The sequence below is a fragment of the Bombina bombina genome, chromosome 4 (genome assembly GCF_027579735.1).
Source record: "Bombina bombina isolate aBomBom1 chromosome 4, aBomBom1.pri, whole genome shotgun sequence".
NCBI lineage: Eukaryota > Metazoa > Chordata > Amphibia > Anura > Bombinatoridae > Bombina > Bombina bombina.
This window is the reverse complement of record NC_069502.1, coordinates 44,795,459-44,819,441: the sequence shown is the minus strand read 5'-3', so window position 1 is coordinate 44,819,441 and position 23,983 is coordinate 44,795,459. Positions and strand designations below refer to the sequence as shown.

General features: G+C 40.9%; 1 protein-coding gene across 2 annotated transcripts in view; it reads right to left on the bottom strand.

Annotated features, from left to right (window-relative positions):
- Nucleotides 1-23,983, bottom strand: part of LOC128655882 (uncharacterized) — a 169,430-nt gene that overhangs the window by 41,462 nt on the left and 103,985 nt on the right. For both annotated transcript variants that reach the window (XM_053709470.1, XM_053709471.1), the window contains exons 6-7: nt 16,279-16,424; nt 6,367-6,428 (exon numbers count right to left, since the gene is read on the bottom strand). In XM_053709470.1, coding sequence (XP_053565445.1) covers nt 6,367-6,428; nt 16,279-16,424 — 208 coding nt within the window. The remainder of the gene's footprint in view (nt 1-6,366; nt 6,429-16,278; nt 16,425-23,983) is intronic.

Sequence of the window (23,983 nt, the reverse complement as noted above, 5' to 3'; positions counted from 1 at the left end):
CTATGAGTTTGCATGGTCTATCACTGTGTGGCTGGTCTGGAGTTGCTCCTAGATGCCTCACTTTCTGCTAGATTACGAGTTTTGTCGGTAAAGCCGTGCGTTGCCAACGAGCCTTTTTTTTCCACCGCTCACTTTAAACAACGCTGGTATAACAAGTTTTCTGAATGGCAGCGTTAGCCTCAGAAAAGTGAGCGTTGAGCAAAATTTAGCTCTACATCTCACTGCAATACCAGCGTTGCTTACGGTAGCGGTAAACTGGCTGAGCGTGCTTGTGCATGATTTCCCCATAGGAAACAATGGGGCTGAGACGGCTGAAAAAAACCTAACACCTACAAAAAAGCAACGTTCAGCTCTTAACGCAGCCCCATTGTTTCCTATGGGAAAATACTTTTAATGTCTACACCTAACACACTAACATGAACCCCGAGTCTAAACACCCCTAACCTTACACTTATTAACCTCTAATCTGCCTCCCCCGACATCGTCGCCACCTGCATTATACTATTAACCCCTAATCTGCCGCTCCAGACACCGCCGCCACCTACATTATACCTATGAACCCCTAATCTGCCTCCCCCGACATCGTCGCCACCTGCATTATACTATTAACCCCTAATCTGCCGCTCCAGACACCGCCGCCACCTACATTATACCTATGAACCCCTAATCTGCTGCCCCTAACATCGCCGACACCTACATTATATTTATTAACCCCTAATCTGCTGACCCCGTCGCTGCAACCTAACTACATTTAGTAACCCCTAATCTGCAGACCAGACATCGCCGCCACTATAATAAATGTATTAAACCCTAAACCGCCGAACTCCCGCCTCGCAAACACTATAATAAATTTTATTAACCCCTAATTTGCTGTCCCTAACATCGCCGCCACCTACATACAATTATTAACCCCTAATCTTCGGCCCCCAACGTCGCTGCTACTATAATAAAGTTATTAACCCTAACACCCCCTAACTTAAATATAATTTAAATAAATCTAAATAAACTTACTATAATTAAATAAATTAATCCTATTTAAGACTAAATACTTACCTATAAAATAAACCCTAATATAGCTACAATATAATCGTTATATTATAGCTATTTTAGGATTTATTTTTATTTTACAGGCAACTTTGTATTTATTTTAACTAGGTACAATAGTTATTAAATAGTTATTAATTATTTAATAACTACCTAGCTAAAATAAATACAAATATACCTGTAAAATAAACCCTAACCTAAGTTACAATTACACCTAACACTACTCTATAAATAAATTAATTACCTAAATTAAACTAATTACTATTAAATTAAATAAACTAAATTACGGAAAAAAACAAACACTAAATTACAGAAAATAAAAAAGAAATTACAATTTGTTTAAACTAATTACACCTAATCTAATCCCCCTAATAAAATAAAAAAGCCCCCCAAAATAATAAAATTCTCTACCCTAAACTAAATTACAAATAGTCCTTAAAAGGGCATTTTGCGGGGCATTGCCCCAAAGTAATCAGTTCTTTTACCAGCCCTTAAAAGGACTTTTTGCGGGGCATTGCCCCAAAGTAATCAGTTCTTTTACCAGCCCTTAAAAGGACTTTTTGCGGGGCATTGCCCCAAAGTAATCAGCTCTTTTACCTGTAAAAAATAATACAATACCCCCCCAACATTAAAACCCACCACCCACATACCCCTACTCTAAAACCCACCCAATCCCCCCTTAAAAAAACCTAACACTAACCCCCTGAATATCACCCTACCTTGAGCCGTCTTCACCCAGAGGGTCCGAAGTCTTCATCCCATCCGTGCAGAAGAGGACATCCAGACCGTAAGAAGTCTTCATCCAAGCGGCATCTTCTTTTTTCATCCTTCCGGAGCGGAGCGGCACCATCTTGAAGACTTCCGACGCAGAACATCCTCCTCGACCGATGACTAGACAACGAATGACGGTTCCTTTAAATTACGTCATCCAAGATGGCGTCCCTCGAATTCTGATTGGCTGATAGGATTCTATCAGCCAATCGGAATTAAGGTAGTAAAAATCCGATTGGCTGATTCAATCAGCAATCGGATTGACCTCGCATTCAATTGGCTGATCGGAACAGCCAATAGAATGCGAGGTCAATCCGATTGGCTGATTGAATCAGCCAATCGGATTTTTCCTACCTTAATTCCGATTGGCTGATATAATTCTATCAGCCAATCGGAATTCGAGGGACACCATCTTGGATGACGTCATTTAAAGGAACCGTCATTCGTCGTCTACTCGTCGGTCGAGGAGGATGTTCCACGTCTGAGGTCTTCAAGATGGTGCCGCTCCGCTCCGGAAGGATAAAGAAAGAAGATGCCACTTTGATGAAGACTTCTTCCGGTCTGGATGTCCTCTTCTGCACGGATGGGATGAAGACTTCGGACCCTCTGGAGGATCTCTTCTTGCCGGATTGGATGAAGACTTCGGCCCGGCTGGGTGAAGACGGCTCAAGGTAGGGTGATCTTCAGGGGGTTAGTGTTAGGTTTTTTAAGGGGGGATTGGGTGGGTTTTAGAGTAGGGGTATGTGGGTGGTGGGTTTTAATGTTGGCGGGGGGGTATTGTATATTTTTTTTACAGGTAAAAGAGCTGATTACTTTGGGGCAATGCCCCGCAAAAAGCCTTTTTAAGGGCTGGTAAAAGAGCTGATTACTTTGGGGCAATGCCTCGCAAAAGGCCCTTTTAAGGGCTATTTGTAATTTAATTTAGGGTAGGGAATTTTATTATTTTGGGGGGCTTTTTATTTTATTAGGGGGATTAGATTAGGTGTAATTAGTTTAAACAAATTGTAATTTCTTTTTTATTTTCTGTAATTTAGTGGGGGGGTTTTCTCGTAATTTAGTTTATTTAATTTAATTGTAATTAGTTTAATTTAGGTAATTAATTTATTTATAGAGTAGTGTTAGGTATAATAGTAACTTGGGTTAGGGTTTATTTTACTGGTATATTTGTATTTATTTTAGCTAGGTGGTTATTAAATAGTTAATAACTAATTAATAACTATTGTACCTAGTTAAAATAAATACAAAGTTGCCTGTAAAATAAAAATAAACCCTAAGCTAGCTACACTGTAACTATTAGTTATATTGTAGCTATATTAGGGTTTATTTTATAGGTAAGTATTTAGTTTTAAATATGATTAATTTATTTAATTATAGTAAGTTTATTTAGATGTATTTAAATTATATTTAACTTAGGGGGGTGTTAGGGTTAGATTTAGGTTTAGGGGTTAATAACTTTATTATAGTAGCGGCGACGTTGGGGGCGGTTAATAATTGTAGGCAGGTGGCGGCGATGTTAGGGACGGCAGATTAGGGGTTAATAAAATTTATTATAGTGTTTGCGGTGATGTCCGGTCAGCAGATTAGGGGTTAATAAGTGTAGGTAGGTGGAGGTGACGTTGGGGGGGGGGGGGGGCAGATTAGGGGTTAAAGGGACAGTCAACACCAGAATTGTTGTTTTTTAAAAAGAAAGATAATCCCTTTATTACCCATTCCCCAGTTTTGCATATCCAACACAGTTATAATAATACATGTTTTACCTCTGTAATTATTTTGTATCTAAGCCTCTGCTGACTGCCCCCTTATTTCAGTTTTTTGACAGACATGGAGTTTAGCCAGTCAGTGCTCACTCCTAGGTCACTTTACGTGCATGAGCTCAATGCTATCTATATGAAACATGTGAACTAATGCCCTCTAGTGGTCAAAATGTATTCAGATTAGAGGCAGTCTTCAAGGTCTAAGAAATTAGCATATGAACCTCCTAGGTTTAGCTTTCAACTAAGAATACCAAGAGAACAAAGCAAAATTGGTGATAAAAGTAAATTGGGAAGTTGTTTAAAATTGCATGCCCTATTTAAATCATGAAAGTTTTTTTTGGACTTGACTGTCCCTTTAATAAATATAATGTAGGTGTCGGCTATGTTAGGGGCAGCAGATTAGGGGTTCATAGGTATAATGTAGGTGGCGTGGCGATGTCCGGTCGGCAGATTAGGGGTTAAAAATGTTTTATTATAGTGTTCGCGATGTGGGGGGTCCTCGGTTTAAGGGTTAATAGGTAGTTTATGGGTGTTAGTGTACTTTTTAGCACTTTAGTTAAGAACTTTATGTTCCGGCGTTAGCCCATAAAACTCTTAACTACTGACTTTTATATGCGGTAGGAGTCTTGGAGGTAGAGGCTGTACCACTCACTTTCTCCAAGACTTGTAATACCAGCGTTAGGCAAATCCCATTAAAAAGATAGGATACGCAATTGACGTAAGGGGATTTGCGGTATGGAAAAGTCGCGGAAGAAAAGTGAGCAGTACACCTGTACCTGCCAAACTCGTAATACCAGCGGGCATTAAAAAAAAGCGTTAAGGGGTCCTAACGCTGCTTTTCAACCCTAATGCCAAACTCGTAATCTAGCCGAATAATAGCACTTACAGATGACCATATCTAGTAGGGCAGAAATTTCACAAACTGACTTGTGGCAAAGAGGCCATCCTATGAAATTGCCACGTTTAAAGTCACTGAGCTCTTCACTATGACCCATTGAACTGTCAGCATTTGTCTATGGAGATTTCATGGCTGATATTATGCAACTGTTAGAAATGGGTGTGGGTGGAACATATGAACTCATTTATTAGTAGGGGTGTCCACATACTTTTAGTTATATGATGTGTTTATCTATCTCTCTCTTATATATATATGTATAATAATCTACAATGTTAGGAGACATTTAAAGCCCTGATGAGATACATCAGTACAGGATGGTAAAGGTTACAGAGAAGTACAAAACAAAGACATCCTATAAGAGAAGTAACTTACTGTATAGGGGAATGCTGTTGAATATGGTAATCTTCTCCATGTTTGATGCATTGAGTCATGTTCTGTAACCGGTGATGTCCGGTCAGCAGATTAGGGGTTAATAAGTGTAGGTAGGTGGAGGTGACGTTGGGGGGGGCAGATTAGGGGTTAAAGGGACAGTCAACACCAGAATTGTTGTTGTTTAAAAAGAAAGATAATCCCTTTATTACCCATTCCCCAGTTTTGCATATCCAACACAGTTATAATAATACATGTTTTACCTCTGTAATTATTTTGTATCTAAGCCTCTGCTGACTGCCCCCTTATTTCAGTTTTTTGACAGACATGGAGTTTAGCCAGTCAGTGCTCACTCCTAGGTCACTTTACGTGCATGAGCTCAATGCTATCTATATGAAACATGTGAACTAATGCCCTCTAGTGGTCAAAATGTATTCAGATTAGATGCAGTCTTCAAGGTCTAAGAAATTAGCATATGAACCTCCTAGGTTTAGCTTTCAACTAAGAATACCAAGAGGACAAAGCAAAATTGGTGATAAAAGTAAATTGGGAAGTTGTTTAAAATTGCATGCCCTATTTAAATCATGAAAGTTTTTTTTGGACTTGACTGTCCCTTTAATAAATATAATGTAGGTGTCGGCTATGTTAGGGGCAGCAGATTAGGGGTTCATAGGTATAATGTAGGTGGCGTGGCGATGTCCGGTCGGCAGATTAGGGGTTAAAAATGTTTTATTATAGTGTTCACGATGTGGGGGGTCCTCGGTTTAAGGGTTAATAGGTAGTTTATGGGTGTTAGTGTACTTTTTAGCACTTTAGTTAAGAACTTTATGTTCCGGCGTTAGCCCATAAAACTCTTAACTACTGACTTTTATATGCGGTAGGAGTCTTGGAGGTAGAGGCTGTACCACTCACTTTCTCCAAGACTTGTAATACCAGCGTTAGGCAAATCCCATTAAAAAGATAGGATACGCAATTGACGTAAGGGGATTTGCGGTATGGAAAAGTCGCGGAAGAAAAGTGAGCAGTACACCTGTACCTGCCAAACTCGTAATACCAGCGGGCATTAAAAAAAAGCGTTAAGGGGTCCTAACGCTGCTTTTTAACCCTAATGCCAAACTCGTAATCTAGCCGAATAATAGCACTTACAGATGACCATATCTAGTAGGGCAGAAATTTCACAAACTGACTTGTGGCAAAGAGGCCATCCTATGAAATTGCCACGTTTAAAGTCACTGAGCTCTTCACTATGACCCATTGAACTGTCAGCATTTGTCTATGGAGATTTCATGGCTGATATTATGCACCCGTTAGAAATGGGTGTGGGTGGAACATATGAACTCATTTATTAGTAGGGGTGTCCACATACTTTTAGTTATATGATGTGTTTATCTATCTCTCTCTTATATATACATGTATAATAATCTACAATGTTAGGAGACATTTAAAGCCCTGATGGGATACATCAGTACAGGATGGTAAAGGTTACAGAGAAGTACAAAACAAAGACATCCTATAAGAGAAGTAACTTACTGTATAGGGGAATGCTGTTGAATATGGTAATCTTCTCCATGTTTGATGCATTGAGTCATGTTCTGTAACACAAATATATTATATTCATAGGGTATCTACCAATGATAAGGTGACACATGATTTAGCTGATATACTGCACAATAAGGGACATGAAACCTTCATGATTCAGACAGAGCTTACAGTATTGGACAACTATAACAAATGAACATCTTTAAATTGGTGTCGTTTGTTGAAGCTTTATTTCTTTCCATGAGAGCATACTTAGGTAGGCTCAGTGCATGTGTCTTGATCACATAGTTAGCAACTGTTGCTGCCATACAGTGCTTAAAGGGACATTAAACTACTGAATACAACTAGAATAGAATGGTTATTAATCACCAAGCTATTGGTTTTCCTCCTGTGTCTGCATCAGTCTTCAAACTTGTTCTTTTAGTTGAACCCGTTGCCATTAACAGTTAGTGAAGCTCGGCATCTTGTTATGTAACTGTTATACTGTGCAAAAAAAAAAAACAACCTGTAAAAATGTAACTCTCCTGCTCTCTATTATGTGAGCTAAACTGAAGTTAAATGTACAACAGTCAAAAAGCAGATCTATGAAAGTGCACTGCTCCTGTCACATGATGCAAAAATACACGCGCTACAAGATGGCGGTGCCTAGCATAAAATGCAGGGCTTTAACTGGATTCTGTAATGAGTTTAAAGTGAAAGTTAATCCTAGCGTTTTTGAAAGGCTAGGATTGACTATTGAAACAAATAAAAGGGGCTTTCAGTAAAGAAGTATAAGATACTTCATGCAGAAATCTCCTTTGTTTCAATCGATTGCCGTTCTTAGCTGCTACAGTAGGCCACGGCAAAAAATTATTTTGCTAAGGGGTGACGTTTTCACCTCTTAGCCAATAGCCGTGCGGTAAATCCGGCTTGGCGCCCTTGGGAATAAAGGACTGTTACCACAGCCAGATCCAGGTGTGACAGTAAAAAGCAGGAATAAAGGACTGTTACCATAGCTGGATCCTGGTGTGACAGTAAAAAGCTGGAATAAAGGACTGTTACCATAGCCGGATCCAGGTGTGACAGTAAAAAGCAGGAATAAAGGACAGTTACCATAGCCTGATCCAGGTGTGACAGTAAAAAGCAGGAATAAAGGACTATTACCATAGCCGGATCCTGGTGTGACAGTAAAAAGCTGGAATAAAGGACTGTTACCATAGCCGGATCCAGGTGTGACAGTAAAAAGCAGGAATAAAGGACTGTTACCATAGCCGGATCCAGGTGTGACAGTAAAAAGCTGGAATAAAGGACTGTTACCATAGCCAGATCCAGGTGTGACAGTAAAAAGCAGGAATAAAGGACTGTTACCATAGCCGGATCTAGGTGTGACAGTAAAAAGCAGGAATAAAGGACTGTTACCATAGCCTGATCCAGGTGTGACAGTAAAAAGCAGGAATAAAGGACTGTTACCATAGCTGGATCCAGGTGTGACAGTAAAAAGCAGGAATAAAGGACTGTTACCTCAGTCGGATCCAGATGTGACAGTAAAAAGCAGGAATAAAGGACTGTTACCATAGCCGGATCCAGGTGTGACAGTAAAAAGCAGGAATAAAGGACAGTTACCATAGCCTGATCCAGGTGTGACAGTAAAAAGCAGGAATAAAGGACTATTACCATAGCCGGATCCTGGTGTGACAGTAAAAAGCTGGAATAAAGGACTGTTACCATAGCCGGATCCAGGTGTGACAGTAAAAAGCAGGAATAAAGGACTGTTACCATAGCCGGATCCAGGTGTGACAGTAAAAAGCTGGAATAAAGGACTGTTACCATAGCCAGATCCAGGTGTGACAGTAAAAAGCAGGAATAAAGGACTGTTACCATAGCCGGATCTAGGTGTGACAGTAAAAAGCAGGAATAAAGGACTGTTACCATAGCCTGATCCAGGTGTGACAGTAAAAAGCAGGAATAAAGGACTGTTACCATAGCTGGATCCAGGTGTGACAGTAAAAAGCAGGAATAAAGGACTGTTACCTCAGTCGGATCCAGATGTGACAGTAAAAAGCAGGAATAAAGGACTGTTACCATAGCCAGATCCAGGTGTGACAGTAAAAAGCAGGAATAAAGGACTGTTACCATAGCCAGATCCAGGTGTGACAGTAAAAAGCAGGAATAAAGGACTGTTACCTCAGCCAGATCCAGATGTGACAGTAAAAAGCAGGAATAAAGGACTGTTACCTCAGCTGGATCCAGGTGCGACAGTAAAAAGCAGGAATAAAGGACTGTTACCTCAGCCGGATCCAGGTGCGACAGTAAAAAGCAGGAATAAAGGACTGTTACCTTAGCCGGATCCAGGTGTGACAGTAAAAAGCAGGAATAAAGGACTGTTACCTCAGCCGGATCCAGGTGCGACAGCAAAAAGCAGGAATAAAGGACTGTTACCGTAGCCGGATCCAGGTGTGACAGTAAAAGGCAGAATAGAATGGTTATTAATCACCAAACTATTGGTTTTCCTCCTGTGTCTGCATCAGTCTTCAAACTTGTTCTTTTATTTGAACCATTGCCATTAACAGTTAGTAAAGCTCGGCATCTTGTTATGTAACTTTTATACTGTGCAAAAAAAAAAAAAACCTGTAAAAAAACCTGTAACTCTCCTGCTCTCTATTATGTGAGCTAAACTGAAGTTAAATGTACAACTGTCAAAAAGCAGACCTATGAAAGTGCACTGCTCCTGTCACATGATGCAAAAATACACGCGCTACAAGATGGCGGTGCCTAGCATAAAATGCAGGGCTTTAACTGGATTCTGTAATGAGTTTAAAGTGAAAGTTAATCCTAGCATTTTTGAAAGGCTAGGATTGACTATTGAAACAAATAAAAGGGGCTTTCAGTAAAGAAGTATAAGATACTTCATGTAGAAATCTCCTTTGTTTCAATCGATTGCCGTTCTTAGCTGCTACAGTAGGCCACGGCAAAAAATTATTTTGCTAAGAGGTGACGTTTTAATCTCTTAGCCAATAGCCGTGCGATAAATCCGGCTTGGCGCCCTTGGGAATAAAGGACTGTTACCACAGCCAGATCCAGGTGTGACAGTAAAAAGCAGGAATAAAGGACTGTTACCATAGCTGGATCCAGGTGTGACAGTAAAAAGCAGGAATAAAGGACTGTTACCATAGCCGGATCCTGGTGTGACAGTAAAAAGCAGGAATAAAGGACTGTTACCATAGCCGGATCTAGGTGTGACAGTAAAAAGCAGGAATAAAGGACTGTTACCATAGCCTGATCCAGGTGTGACAGTAAAAAGCAGGAATAAAGGACTGTTACCATAGCTGGATCCAGGTGTGACAGTAAAAAGCAGGAATAAAGGACTGTTACCTCAGTCGGATCCAGATGTGACAGTAAAAAGCAGGAATAAAGGACTGTTACCATAGCCAGATCCAGGTGTGACAGTAAAAAGCAGGAATAAAGGACTGTTACCATAGCCAGATCCAGGTGTGACAGTAAAAAGCAGGAATAAAGGACTGTTACCTCAGCCAGATCCAGATGTGACAGTAAAAAGCAGGAATAAAGGACTGTTACCTCAGCTGGATCCAGGTGCGACAGTAAAAAGCAGGAATAAAGGACTGTTACCTCAGCCGGATCCAGGTGCGACAGTAAAAAGCAGGAATAAAGGACTGTTACCATAGCCAGATCCAGGTGTGACAGTAAAAAGCAGGAATAAAGGACTGTTACCTCAGCCGGATCCAGGTGCGACAGTAAAAAGCAGGAATAAAGGACTGTTACCTTAGCCGGATCCAGGTGTGACAGTAAAAAGCAGGAATAAAGGACTGTTACCTCAGCCGGATCCAGGTGCGACAGCAAAAAGCAGGAATAAAGGACTGTTACCGTAGCCGGATCCAGGTGTGACAGTAAAAGGCAGAATAGAATGGTTATTAATCACCAAGCTATTGGTTTTCCTCCTGTGTCTGCATCAGTCTTCAAACTTGTTCTTTTATTTGAACCATTGCCATTAACAGTTAGTAAAGCTCGGCATCTTGTTATGTAACTTTTATACTGTGCAAAAAAAAAAAAAACCTGTAAAAAAACCTGTAACTCTCCTGCTCTCTATTATGTGAGCTAAACTGAAGTTAAATGTACAACTGTCAAAAAGCAGACCTATGAAAGTGCACTGCTCCTGTCACATGATGCAAAAATACACGCGCTACAAGATGGCGGTGCCTAGCATAAAATGCAGGGCTTTAACTGGATTCTGTAATGAGTTTAAAGTGAAAGTTAATCCTAGCATTTTTGAAAGGCTAGGATTGACTATTGAAACAAATAAAAGGGGCTTTCAGTAAAGAAGTATAAGATACTTCATGTAGAAATCTCCTTTGTTTCAATCGATTGCCGTTCTTAGCTGCTACAGTAGGCCACGGCAAAAAATTATTTTGCTAAGAGGTGACGTTTTAATCTCTTAGCCAATAGCCGTGCGATAAATCCGGCTTGGCGCCCTTGGGAATAAAGGACTGTTACCACAGCCAGATCCAGGTGTGACAGTAAAAAGCAGGAATAAAGGACTGTTACCATAGCTGGATCCAGGTGTGACAGTAAAAAGCAGGAATAAAGGACTGTTACCATAGCCGGATCCTGGTGTGACAGTAAAAAGCAGGAATAAAGGACTGTTACCATAGCCAGATCCAGGTGTGACAGTAAAAAGCAGGAATAAAGGACTGTTACCATAGCCGGATCCAGGTGTGACAGTAAAAAGCTGGAATAAAGGACTGTTACCACAGCGGAATCCAGGTGTGACAGTAAAAAACAAGAATAAAGGACTGTTAACCGTAGCCGGATCCAGATGTGACAGTAAAAACCAGGAATAAAGGACTGTTACCATAGCCGGATCCAGATGTGACAGTAAAAACCAGGAATAAAGGACTGTTACCATAGCCGGATCCAGGTGCGACAGTAAAAAGCAGGAATAAAGGAATGTTACCTCAGCCGGATCCAGGTGTGACAGTAAAAAGCAGGAATAAAGGACTGTTACCTCAGCCGGATCCAGGTGTGACAGTAAAAAGCAGGAATAAAGGACAGTTACCTCAGCCAGATCCAGGTGTGACAGTAAAAAGCAGGAATAAAGGACAGTTACCTCAGCCGGATCCAGGTGTGACAGTGAAAAGCAGGAATAAAGGACTGTTACCTCAGCCGGATCCAGGTGTGACAGTAAAAAGCAGGAATAAAGGACTGTTACCTCAGCTGGATCCAGGTGTGACAGTAAAAAGCAGGAATAAAGGACTGTTACCATAGCCGGATCCAGGTGTGACAGTAAAAAGCAGGAATAAAGGACTGTTACCATAGCCGGATCCAGGTGTGACAGTAAAAAGCAGGAATAAAGGACTGTTACCATAGCTGGATCCAGGTGTGACAGTAAAAAGCAGGAATAAAGGACTGTTACCACAGGTGGATCTATAAGGTGCGTGAGAAGTATCTAGCTGGCGAGTGAGACGGCATAGTCAATCGGGGTCCAGAGACATTCCTTGTATTAATGGGCCAGTGTACACTAATAAAAAGAATAGCTAAGCCAAAGGATACGGTACAGTGTAAATTAAATATTTATTTACCAACAAAAAATAGATATGTTTAGTTATTTTTAACTTAAAAAGTTCCACTTTAAGGTGTCAGAGGGGTAATGCAGGGACGCCCTAAGAGAAGGGCAGAGCCAACATCCATAGAGATCACACCCCCAGCCAATCATATGTGAATATGCCAATACAGGACACCTACTAGTAAAAAACAGCACAAGCAGTAATTTTTGTTTGTATCAAGTTTTAACTTTCAGTTTAATATTTTTGTACAGCTCTATTTACCATATATAATTGTTACCTTCCCGGGGATAATATGCACTCAGTGCACGCTCTCATAGGAACTAATACACACACAGATGAGCTGGACACAAATCAAGCTGATCGGTTCAGGCTGTTTTTAACTCTCTCGCTATGTCTATGGCCTGAACAGACATAAATTGGGAGCTACAGATCCGCTGTACTACTCCCTTCTTACATCTCCCTACAGCCCGGCATATTCTGCACACTGATTCAGGCTTACAGTCTGCTTCTCAGTCCTGCCCCTCAGCACAGGAGCTCCCCAACCTAACCAAGCTGTTCCTATACAGCTGGGTGATTTGAAAGAATTAAAATAGTAAAAAATATACACACTTATCGCAAAAAGTATCAGGATGCAATATAATAATTACAGATTTAGAATTGATTAAAAAGAAAATAGTGTATAATGTCCATTTAAGGCATTCTTATATCTTATTTCTAGTAAGTGCATTTAAGTGCGGTTGGTAAACTCTTTTAATAAATTAATACTGTGAGTCGTGGGTGCGGATCACTTGCTATTGCTGTATAGATAAATGTGTAAGGCTTTGTCCTGTTATTGATATATATAGTCCTTAGCACTTTTGACTCTTGTTTTTTTTTATATTTTTAATTAATTGCAATATGTACCAAATTCATACTGCGGAAAACAAACAGGAGAAGAGTGCACCCGCGACTCACGGTATCAATTTATTATAACACTTTACCAACACACTTAAATGCACTTACTAGAAGTAAGAAATAAGAATACCTTAATACAAGGAATGTCTCTGGACCCGGATTAACTATGCCGTCTCAACCGCCAGCTAGATACTTCTCATGAAAGAGGGGCATACAAGTCAGGGCCTGAGGCAGATGGTGGTAGGAGATTCTATTATTAGGAAGGTTGATAAAGTAATTTGTCACCCAGGCCCCTTAAATAGAACAGTTTGCTGTCTTACAGGGGAATGTTAGGCATATTGTGGAGCGTATTGATAGATTGTTAGAGGGATGTGGGTCTGATCCTGCAGTCATAGTACTTATCAGCGGGAGATGGAGTGTACTAAAAAATGACTTCAGGGAGTTAGGTAGCAAGCTTAAACAAGGACCTCCAAGGTAATATTTTCGGAGATATTACCAGTGCCATGTGCTAAGTAAGGCAGAAGGCACTAAGGTCCGTTAATTCATGGTTAAGAACATGGTGTTAAAAATTAGGGGTTTTACTTTTTAAAGCACTGGGCTTACTTTTTACTTGGGTACAATTTGTACAGTAAGGATGGATTGCACCTGAATTTCATTTTTTCCCAATATCGCCCAGCCCTACCTTAAACCTACAATAAGGGCAGATATTTATGATGATACAGGTGACAATGTAGAGGCCCTGTGGGTTGAAATAAAGAGTGGGGGGAAAATCCTAAAAAAATATTACTTGAAACATGCTTCAAGCCCCCCCCCCCCCCCCCCCCCAACATTAGTGACATGGAGGAAACTCAACTACTAATGCAAATAGGTAAGGCTGCTAATAACAGTGCTGTAATTATGGGAGATTTTAACTACCCTGATATAAACTGGGCCGATGAAACTAGTAATTCAGCTAAGGGGGATAGATTTTTAAATGTTCTCAGGGATAACTTCTTGTCACAATTAATAGAGGGGCCAACTAGGAATAAGTTATGGAGCGGAAACAGGGGCATCAAGCTCCATTCGTAGCTTGATATTTCGGCCCCATAATATCAAACATAGAAGTCAAAGAACATGGTCACATTTGAAATCACTTTTCATAAGCAGTGTCTTAAAGGTTTAAGTAAGACTTTTAATTTTAAGAAAGCAAAATTCAATGATTTAAGGAAATCATTAACTAACATAAAGTGGGACAAAGTATTCACTAACTTTGTTAAATAAATATACATATCAACAAATACCATATGGTTATAAAAGTAAAATAAATAAATCTAAGCCAATGTGGCTAAATAAAAATGTGTGAAATTTAGACAAAATGTAGGGCATTTAAATTATTTAAAGAAAATAGTACAGACTCAACATACCAAATTTATAAGCAATGTAACAAAGAATGCAAAAAAGCAATCAAATTAGCCAAAATTGAAAATGAAAGATTAATTGCAAATGATTCTAAGTAAAACCCTAAAAGCAAAAAAAAATAAGGACAATATAGGTACATTAAAATGTGTGATGGGTAGCATGATTAACAGTGACAGGGAGAAGGCTGAGGTACTAAACCAATTCTTTTCTTCAGTATACACAAGAGAGGAACCAATGGAGGATACTTTGGAACAAACAAGAACATAACAGCCCATTCCATTAACTGGGTTATGTCTAGAAGATATCAGGAAAAAACTGGATAATATTAAGGTAAATAAAACTCCAGTCCCAGATGCAATACACTCAACGGTTTTACGGGAACTTAGCACTGTTATAGACAAACCTCTACTCTTAATTTTTCAAGACTGATCCTCAGGCATAGTACCCCAGGACTGGCGTAAAGCTGATGTGGTGCCATTCTTCAAAAAGGGAAGCAGGGCTGACCCAGGAAGCTATAGACCAGTTAGTCTGACATCAATAGTGGGGAAGATACTTGAAGGGATTATAAGGGATTTTATTGACACTGTTGACCATCCCCTTCTCCTACGGACTCTCAGTTCCCTTGGGCTCAGTGACACTGCCCTCTCCTGGATACACTCTTACTTATCTAATAGGTCATTTTCCTTCTAATTTGCTGGAGACTCCTCATTGCCTCTGTCTATTGGAGTACCTCAAGGCTCTGTTCTAGGCCCTCTACTCGTCTCCATCTATACTTCCTCACTGGGTAAACTTATCAGTAGCTATGGCTTCAACTATCACCTGCGGATGATACTTAGATCTACCTATTCAACCCTGCACTCTCTCCATCTGTCAATTCTCACATCAGCGACTGTTTATCTGGCATTTCTTCCTGGATGGCCTTTCACCACCTAAAAATCAACATGTCCAAGACTGAGCACCTTCTAATCCCCCCCCGCTAATTCTACTCCAGTTTCTAACCTTTCTATCATTGTTGGCGACACCACTATCTCCCCATCACCCCATGTCCGCTGCCTAGGAGTTACACTTGACTCCAATCTGTTCTTCATACCCCACATCCAATTGCTCTCTTCATCCTGTCGCAACCAACTATGCAATATCTCCAAAATGAGTCAGTTTCTGAGTGCTGAAACTACTAAACAGCTAATTTACTCCCTAGTAATTTCCCCACTCGACTACTCTAATAATCTACTAACTGGCCTTCCTCTCTCCCGCCTCTCTCCCCTTCAATTCATCCTAAATGCCTCTGCTAGGCTAATCCACCTCTCCCGACGCACTGTATCTGCTCCACCTCTCTGCGAGTCCCTTCACTGGCTTCCCATTCACAACAGAATTAAATTCAAAATTATCACCCTGACCTACAAAGCCCTTACCAACGCAGCGCCCCCCCTACGTGTCCTCACTCATCAACAAATATACTCCAGCCCGACCCCTAAGATCCAACAATGACTTACTCCTTGCATCTTCTACCATCACCTTATCCCATGCTAGACTACAGGACTGCAGCACCAACCCTCTGGAACGCACTTTCTCAAGCTGTCAGACATTCCCCTAACCTCTGTTTATTCCAAGAAAATTGTTTGTGACAAGAGGAAAGGAGATTCAATCTACTGCAAGCTTTTTCACTGTAAGAGCAATAACATTGTGGAACTCATTACCAAAGGAGGTAGAGCATGTCAATACCTTAGTTACATTAAAAAATGGTTTGGATACATTTCTGGCTAGAAACAGAATTCAGGGATATGATTGCTTGTATTAAAAGGGTCACCGTTTAGTGGGATTAATTTAAGCTCAACTGGAGATTTTTTTGCAAGTATATTAGATTTGTATAGGTTGAACTCGATGGAAGAAAATAATTTTAAAAACCAAATAACATTACTCATTTAAAATTCAGAGTGCTATTGCACTGTCTTTTTATTATGCATTTGTTGATTATGCAATTTTACTGAATTTAATGGACCTTTAGGAGTGGCAACTAAAAATGAAAAAATCCTAATACAAAGTATAAGTATACCTGAATTTCATCTTTAGTGGGAAGTCGGCCGCCAATACGGTTGCATTCTTGTAAGCTGTCGTTGTGAGTCATTTCTTTTAAAAAATTAGCAATCTCTTTTTTATTGCAGAAGGTCCAATTAGCAGTGGTGGAAGGAGACGTTGTACCTAAAACATAAGAGAGTACACAATAGAGTTTTATACATTCAAATGTAAGGTGTAAGAAAATGTGTGATGGAATAAAACCGAGGCTGCCCAGAAATTAGTGAGCTGAAGTCTGCTTGTCAGTGAAGTGTGCCAGTATGATTTACTTGTGCGTATAGTGCACTGGGTGTTATAAAGCCTTCATGGCATATATGAATGTACGCGTACATGATTGGCATGATTAAGGGAGCAATCCCGAACTGTAGCCTGTGCTTGAATCTATATTAAATAAACTGTTTGTAATATAGTGTTGTCATAACTGGATTTCTGATTAGAAGTTCTGATAGTAACTCATGTTAGAGTGCACCCTCTCTGGTGATGAACTAGATATTTGCTGTTGTGGGAAAATGTCTGTCTGCACTGAATAAGCACATTAGGTTGATCTAAAACCATTCTTACACCTAGATTTAGAGTTTTGTCGGTAAAAACCGCGGCTCTAACGCTCCTTTTTTTCTTACCGCTCCCTTTAAACAGCGCTGGTTAGAGATTTCTGAATGGCTGCATTAGGCTCTGAAAAGTGAGCGTTAAGCCGAATTTAGCGCCACTTCAACCCTCAATACCAGCGTTGCTTACGGTAGCGGTAAGCTGGGAAAACGTGCTCGTGCACGATTCCCCCATAGGAAACAATGGGGCAGTTTGGGCTGAAAAAAAAACTAACACCTGCAAAAAAACAGCTCCCAACGCAGCCCCATTGTTTCCTATGGGGAAACACTTTCTAAGTCTGCACCTAACACCCTAACATGAACTCCGAGTCTAAACACCCCTAACCTTACACTTATTAACCCCTAATCTGCCGCCCCCGCTATCGCTGACACCTGCATTATACTATTAATCCCTAATCTGCCGCTCCGGACACCGCCACCACCTACATTATCCCTATGAACCCCTAATCTGCTGTCCTAACATCGCCGACACCTACATTTTATTAATTAACCCCTAATCTGCCCCCCCCAATGTCGCCGGAACCTAACTACAAGTATTAACCCCTAATCTGCCAACCGGACCTCGCCGGCACTCTAATAAATGTATTAACCCCTAAACCGCTGCACTCCCGCCTCGCAAACACTAGAATAAATTGTATTAACCCCTAATCTGCCCTTCCTAACATCGCCGCCACCTACCTACAATTATTAACCCCTAATCTGCCGCCCCCAACGTCGCCGCTACTCTAATAAAGTTATTAACCCCTAAACCTAAGTCTAACCCTAACCCTAACACCCCCCTAAGTTAAATATAATTTAAATACAACAAAATAAATTTACTCTAATTAAATGCATTAATCCTATTTAAAACTAAATACTTACCTGTAAAATAAACCCTAATATAGCTACAATATAACTCATAGTTACATTGTAGCTATTTTAGGATTTATATTTATTTTACAGGCAACTTTGTATTTATTTTAACTAGGTACAATAGCTAGTTAAAATAATTACAAAATTACCTGTAAAATAAATCCTAACCTAAGTTACAAATACACCTAACACTACACAATCAATAAATTAATTAAATAAATTAACTACAATTATCTAAACTAAAATACAATTAAATAAACTAAACTAAAGTACAAAAAAAGCAAACACTAAAATTACAAAAAATAAAAAAATATTACAAGAATTTTAATCTAATTACACCTAATCTAAGCCCCCTAATAAAATAAAAAAGCCCTCCAAAATAATAAAAACATAATTTATGCTTACCTGATAAATTTATTTCTCTTGTGGTGTATCCAGTCAACGGATCATCCATTACTTGTGGGATATTCTCCTTCCCAACAGGAAGCTGCAAGAGGATCACCCACAGCAGAGCTGTCTATATAGCTCCTCCCTTAACTGCCACTACCAGTCATTCGACCGAAGACAAGCAAGAGAAAGGAGAAACTATAGGGTGCATTGGTGACTGTAGTTTAAAAATAAAAAACACCTGCCTTAAAATGACAGGGCGGGCCGTGGACTGGATACACCACAAGAGAAATAAATTTATCAGGTAAGCATAAATTATGTTTTCTCTTGTAAGGTGTATCCAGTCCACAGATCATCCATTACTTGTGGGATACCAATACCAAAGCTATAGGACACGGATGAAGGGAGGGACAAGGCAGGCGCTTAAACGGAAGGCACCACTGCCTGCAAGACCTTTCTCCCAAAAATAGCCTCCGAAGAAGCAAAAGTATCAAATTTTAAAAACCCATGTGGAAGCTACCGCTCTAGTAGAATGAGCTGTAATCCTTTCAGGAGGCTGCTGGCCAGCAGTCTCATAAGCTAAGCGTATTATACTCCTTAGCCAAAAGAAAGAGAGGTTGCCGAAGCCTTTTGGCCTCTCCTCTGTCCAGAGTAGACAACAAACAATGCAGATGTTTGACGAAAATCTTTAGTAGCTGGTAAATAAAACTTTAAAGCACGAACCACTTCAAGATTGTGTAAAAGATGTTCCTTCTTTGAAGAAGGATTAGGACACAGTGACGGTACAACAATCTCCTGATTGATATTTTTATTAGATACCACCTTAGGTAAAAAAAACAGGTTTGGTAAGTAACACTACCTTATCTGCATGAAAAATGAGATAAGGGGAATCACATTGTAAAGAAGATAACTCCGAAACTCTTCGAGCCGAGGAGATAGCTACTAAAAACAGAACCTTCCAGGATAAGAGCTTAATATCTATGGAATGCAAAGGTTCAACCCCTTGAAGAACCTTAAGAACTAAATTTAAACTCCAAGGCGGAGCAACAGGTTTAAACACAGGCTTGATTCTGACTAAAGCCTGACAAAACGCCTGCACGTCTGGAACCTCAGCCAGACGTTTGTGCAAAAGAATAGACAGAGCAGAAATCTGTCCTTTTAAGGAACTAGCTGACAAACCCTTCTCCAATCCTTCTTGGAGAAAAGATAATATCCTAGGAATCCTGACCTTACTCCATGAGTAACCCTTGGATTCACACCAATGAAGATATTTACACCATATCTTATGATAGATTTTCCTGGTGACAGGCTTTCGCGCCTGTATTAAGGTATCAATGACCGACTCGGAGGAACCACGCTTTGATAAAATCAAGCGTTTGATCTCCAAGCAGTCTGTCGCAGAGAAATTAGATTTGGATGGTTGAAAGGACCCTGAAGTAGAAGGTCCTGCCTCAGAGGCAGAGTCCATGGTGGAAAGGATGACATGTCCACCAGATCTGCATACCAAGTCCTGCGTGGCCACACAGGTGGCCACACAGGTGCTATCAAAATTACAGATGCTCTCTCCTGTTTGATCTTGGCAATCAGACGAGGGAGCAGAGGAAACGGTGGAAACGCATAAGCCAGGTTGAAGGACCAAGGCGCTGCTAGAGCATCTATCAGCGCTGCCTTGGGATCCCTGGACCTGGATCCGTAACAAGGAAGCTTGGCGTTCTGGTGAGACGCCATGAGATCCAGTTCTAGTTTGCCCCAACATTGAATCAACTGTGCAAACACCTCCGGATGGAGCTCCCACTCCCCCGGATGAAAAGTCTGGCAACTTAGAAAATCTGCCTCCCAGTTCTCTACTCCTGGGATATGGATAGCTGATAGATGGCAAGAGTGAACCTCTGCCCATTGAATTATCTTTGAAACCTCCAACATCGCTAGGGAACTCCTTGTTCCCCCATGATGGTTGATGTAAGCTACAGTCGTGACGTTGTCCGACTGAAATCTGATGAACCTCACTGCCGCTAGCTGAGGCCAACCCTGAAGAGCATTGAATATTGCTCTTAGTTCCAGAATGTTTATTGGAAGGAGTGCCTCCTCATGAGTCCACGACCCCTGAGCCTTCAGAGAGTTCCAGACTGCACCCCAGCCCAGAAGGCTGGCATCTGTTGTTACTATTGTCCAATCTGGCCTGCGGAAGGTCATACCTTTGGACAGATAGACCCGTAATAGCCACCAGAGAAGAGAATCCCTGGTCTCTTGATCCAAATTTAGTAGAGGGGACAAACCTGTGTAATCCCCTTTCCACTGACTGAGCATACAGAGTTGCAGCGGTCTGAGATGTAGGCGGGCAAATGGAACTATGTCCATTGCCGCTACCATTAAGCCGATTACTTCCATACACTGAGCCACCGATGGGCGAGAAGTATAATAAAGAACACGGCAGGAATTTAGAAGTTTTGACAACCTGTCCTCTGTCAGGTAAATCCTCATTTCTACAGAATCTATTAGAGTTCCCAGGAAGGAAACTCTTGTGAGAGGGGATAGAGAACTCTTCTTTCTCCTGTTAAGTGTAGTCAGTCCACGGGTCATCCATTACTTATGGCATATTAACTCCTCCCTAACAGGAAGTGCAAGAGGATCACCCAAGCAGAGCTGCTATATAGCTCCTCCCCTCTACGTCATACCCAGTCATTCTCTTGCACCTAACTAATCGATAGGATGTGTGAGAGGACAGTGGTTATTAAAACTTAGTTTTTTATTTCTTCAATCAAAAGTTTGTTATTTTAAACGGCACCGGAGTGTGTTGTTTTTTCTCAGGCAGCATTAGAAGAAGAATCTGCCTGAGTTTGTGTATGATCTTAGCGGACGTAACTAAGATCCAATTGCTGTTCTCGGCCTTCTGAGGAGCGGGGTAACTTCAGAACAGGGGACAGCGGGCAGGGTTCACCTGCAAAGAGGTATGTTGCAGTATATTATTTTCTAGGAATGGAATTGACTGAGAAAATACTGCTAATACCGTTGAAATGTAAGTACAGCCTTAAATGCAGTAGTAGCAACTGGTATCAGGCTGTTATGTATGTATGTTGGCACTGAAGTATTTCTGGGGAATGGCACTTCACTAAGAAAATACTGTATACATATAACTTATAGCCTTTCTCCAGTGATAGCGACTAGCAACAGGCTTTTATTATCATTTCATATATTTAAAACGTTTACTGGCAGGTTAATCGTTTTTCTCTCTGAGGTACTTGGTGAAAAATTTATGGGCATTATTTTCCACTTGGCTGTCGTTTGTTTTAAATAAAGTCAGTTTATTGAGCTTCCCCACTGTTGTATTATGCGTGGGAGGGGCCTATTTTGGCGCTTTTCTACGCAGTAGAAATTCAGTCACAAGTCTTCCTTATTCTCCCTGCATGATCCAGGACGTCTCTACAGAGCTCAGGGGTCTCCAAAACTAGTTTTGAGGGAGGTAATCACTCACAGCAGACCTGTGAGACTGTGTTTTGACTGTGATAAAAACGTTTGTATTTTATTGTTATACGTTTTTCCGGTATTAAGGGGTTAATCATCCATTTGCTAGTGGGTGCATTCCTTTGCTAAATCAATGCATTTATTGTTAAAAATTGTTTTCTATAACTAATCCGGTTCATTGTTATTTCAACTGTGACAGTTTTGTGTGCTTCTTAAAGGCACAGTAACGTTTTTTTATATATTACTTGAAAATTGTTTGAAAAAGTATTTCCAAGCTTGCTAGTCTAATTGCTAGTTTGTTTAAACATGTCTGACTCAGAGGAATCTCTTTGTGCAATATGTTCAAAGGCCAATGTGGAGCCCAATAGAAATTTATGTACTAATTGCATTGATGCTACTTTAAATAAAAGTCAATCTGTACATGTTAATAAAAATTCACCAGACAACGAGGGGGAAGTTATGCCGACTAACTTACCTCACGTGTCAGTACCTGCATCTCCCGCTCAGGAGGTGGTGATATTGTAACGCCAAGTACATCAGGGCGGCCATTACAAATCACTTTACAAGACATGGCTAATGTTATGACTGAGGTTTTATCTAAATTACCAGAACTCAGGGGTAAAAGAGACCACTCTGGAGTGAGAACAGAGTGCGCTGATAATACTAGGGCCATGTCAGATACTGCGTCACAATTTGCAGAACATGAAGACGGAGAGCTTCATTCTGTGGGTGACGGGTCTGATCCGAATAAACTGGATTCAGACATTTCAAATTTCAAATTTAAGCTTGAGAACCTCCGTGTGTTACTAGGGGAGGTGTTGGCGGCTCTGAATGATTGTAACACGGTTGCAATCCCAGAGAAAATATGTAGGTTGGATAAATATTTTGCGGTACCAACGTGTACTGACGTTTTTCCTATACCTAAAAGACTTACTGAAATTGTTAACAAGGAGTGGGATAGACCCGGTGTGCTTTTCTCACCCCCTCCTATATTCAGAAAAATGTTTCCAATAGACGCCACCACACGGGACTTATGGCAGAGGGTCCCTAAGGTGGAGGGAGCAGTTTCTACTTTAGCTAAGCGTACCACTATCCCGGTGGAGGATAGCTGTGCTTTTTCAGATCCAATGGATAAAAAGTTAGAGGGTTACCTTAAGAAGATGTTTGTTCAACAAGGTTTTATTTTGCAACCTCTTGCGTGCATTGCGCCGGTCACAGCGGCGGCGGCATTCTGGTTTGAGTCTCTGGAAGAGACCCTTGAATCAGCTCCATTGGATGAGATTACAAACAAGCTTAAAACCCTTAAGCTAGCTAATTCATTTATTTCTGATGCCGTAGTACATCTAACTAAACTTACGGCTAAGAATTCCGGATTCGCCATTCAGGCGCGCAGAGCGCTTTGGCTAAAATCCTGGTCAGCCGATGTGACTTCTAAATCTAAATTGCTTAACATACCTTTCAAAGGGCAGACATTATTCGGGCCCGGTTTGAAAGAAATTATCGCTGACATTACTGGAGGTAAGGGCCATGCCCTGCCTCAAGACAGAGCCAAACCAAGGGCTAGACAGTCTAATTTTCGTGCCTTTCGTAACTTCAAGGCAGGAGCAGCATCAACTTCCTCCGCTCCAAAACAGGAAGGAACTGTTGCTCGTTACAGACAGGGCTGGAAACCTAACCAGACCTGGAACAAGGGCAAGCAGGCCAGAAAACCTGCTGCTGCCCCTAAGACAGCATGAAGTGAGGGCCCCCAATCCGGAAACGGATCTAGTAGGGGGCAGACTTTCTCTCTTCGCCCAGGCTTGGGCAAGAGATGTCCAGGATCCCTGGGCGTTAGAGATCATATCTCAGGGATATCTTCTGGACTTCAAAGCTTCTCCTCCAAAAGGGAGATTTCATCTTTCAAGGTTGTCAACAAACCAGATAAAGAAAGAGGCGTTTCTACGCTGTGTACAAGATCTTTTACTAATGGGAGTGATCCACCCGGTTCCGCGGTCGGAACACGGACAGGGGTTTTACTCAAATCTGTTTGTGGTTCCCAAGAAAGAAGGAACCTTCAGACCAATCTTGGATTTAAAGATCCTAAACAAATTCCTAAGAGTTCCATCGTTCAAAATGGAAACTATTCGGACAATCTTACCCATGATCCAAAAGGGTCAGTACATGACCACAGTGGATTTAAAGGATGCCTACCTTCACATACCGATTCACAAGGATCATTACCGGTACCTAAGGTTTGCCTTTCTAGACAGGCACTACCAGTTTGTAGCTCTTCCCTTCGGGTTAGCTACTGCTCCAAGAATCTTCACAAAGGTTCTGGGGTCTCTTCTGGCGGTGCTAAGACCGCGAGGAATATCGGTAGCTCCGTACCTAGACGACATT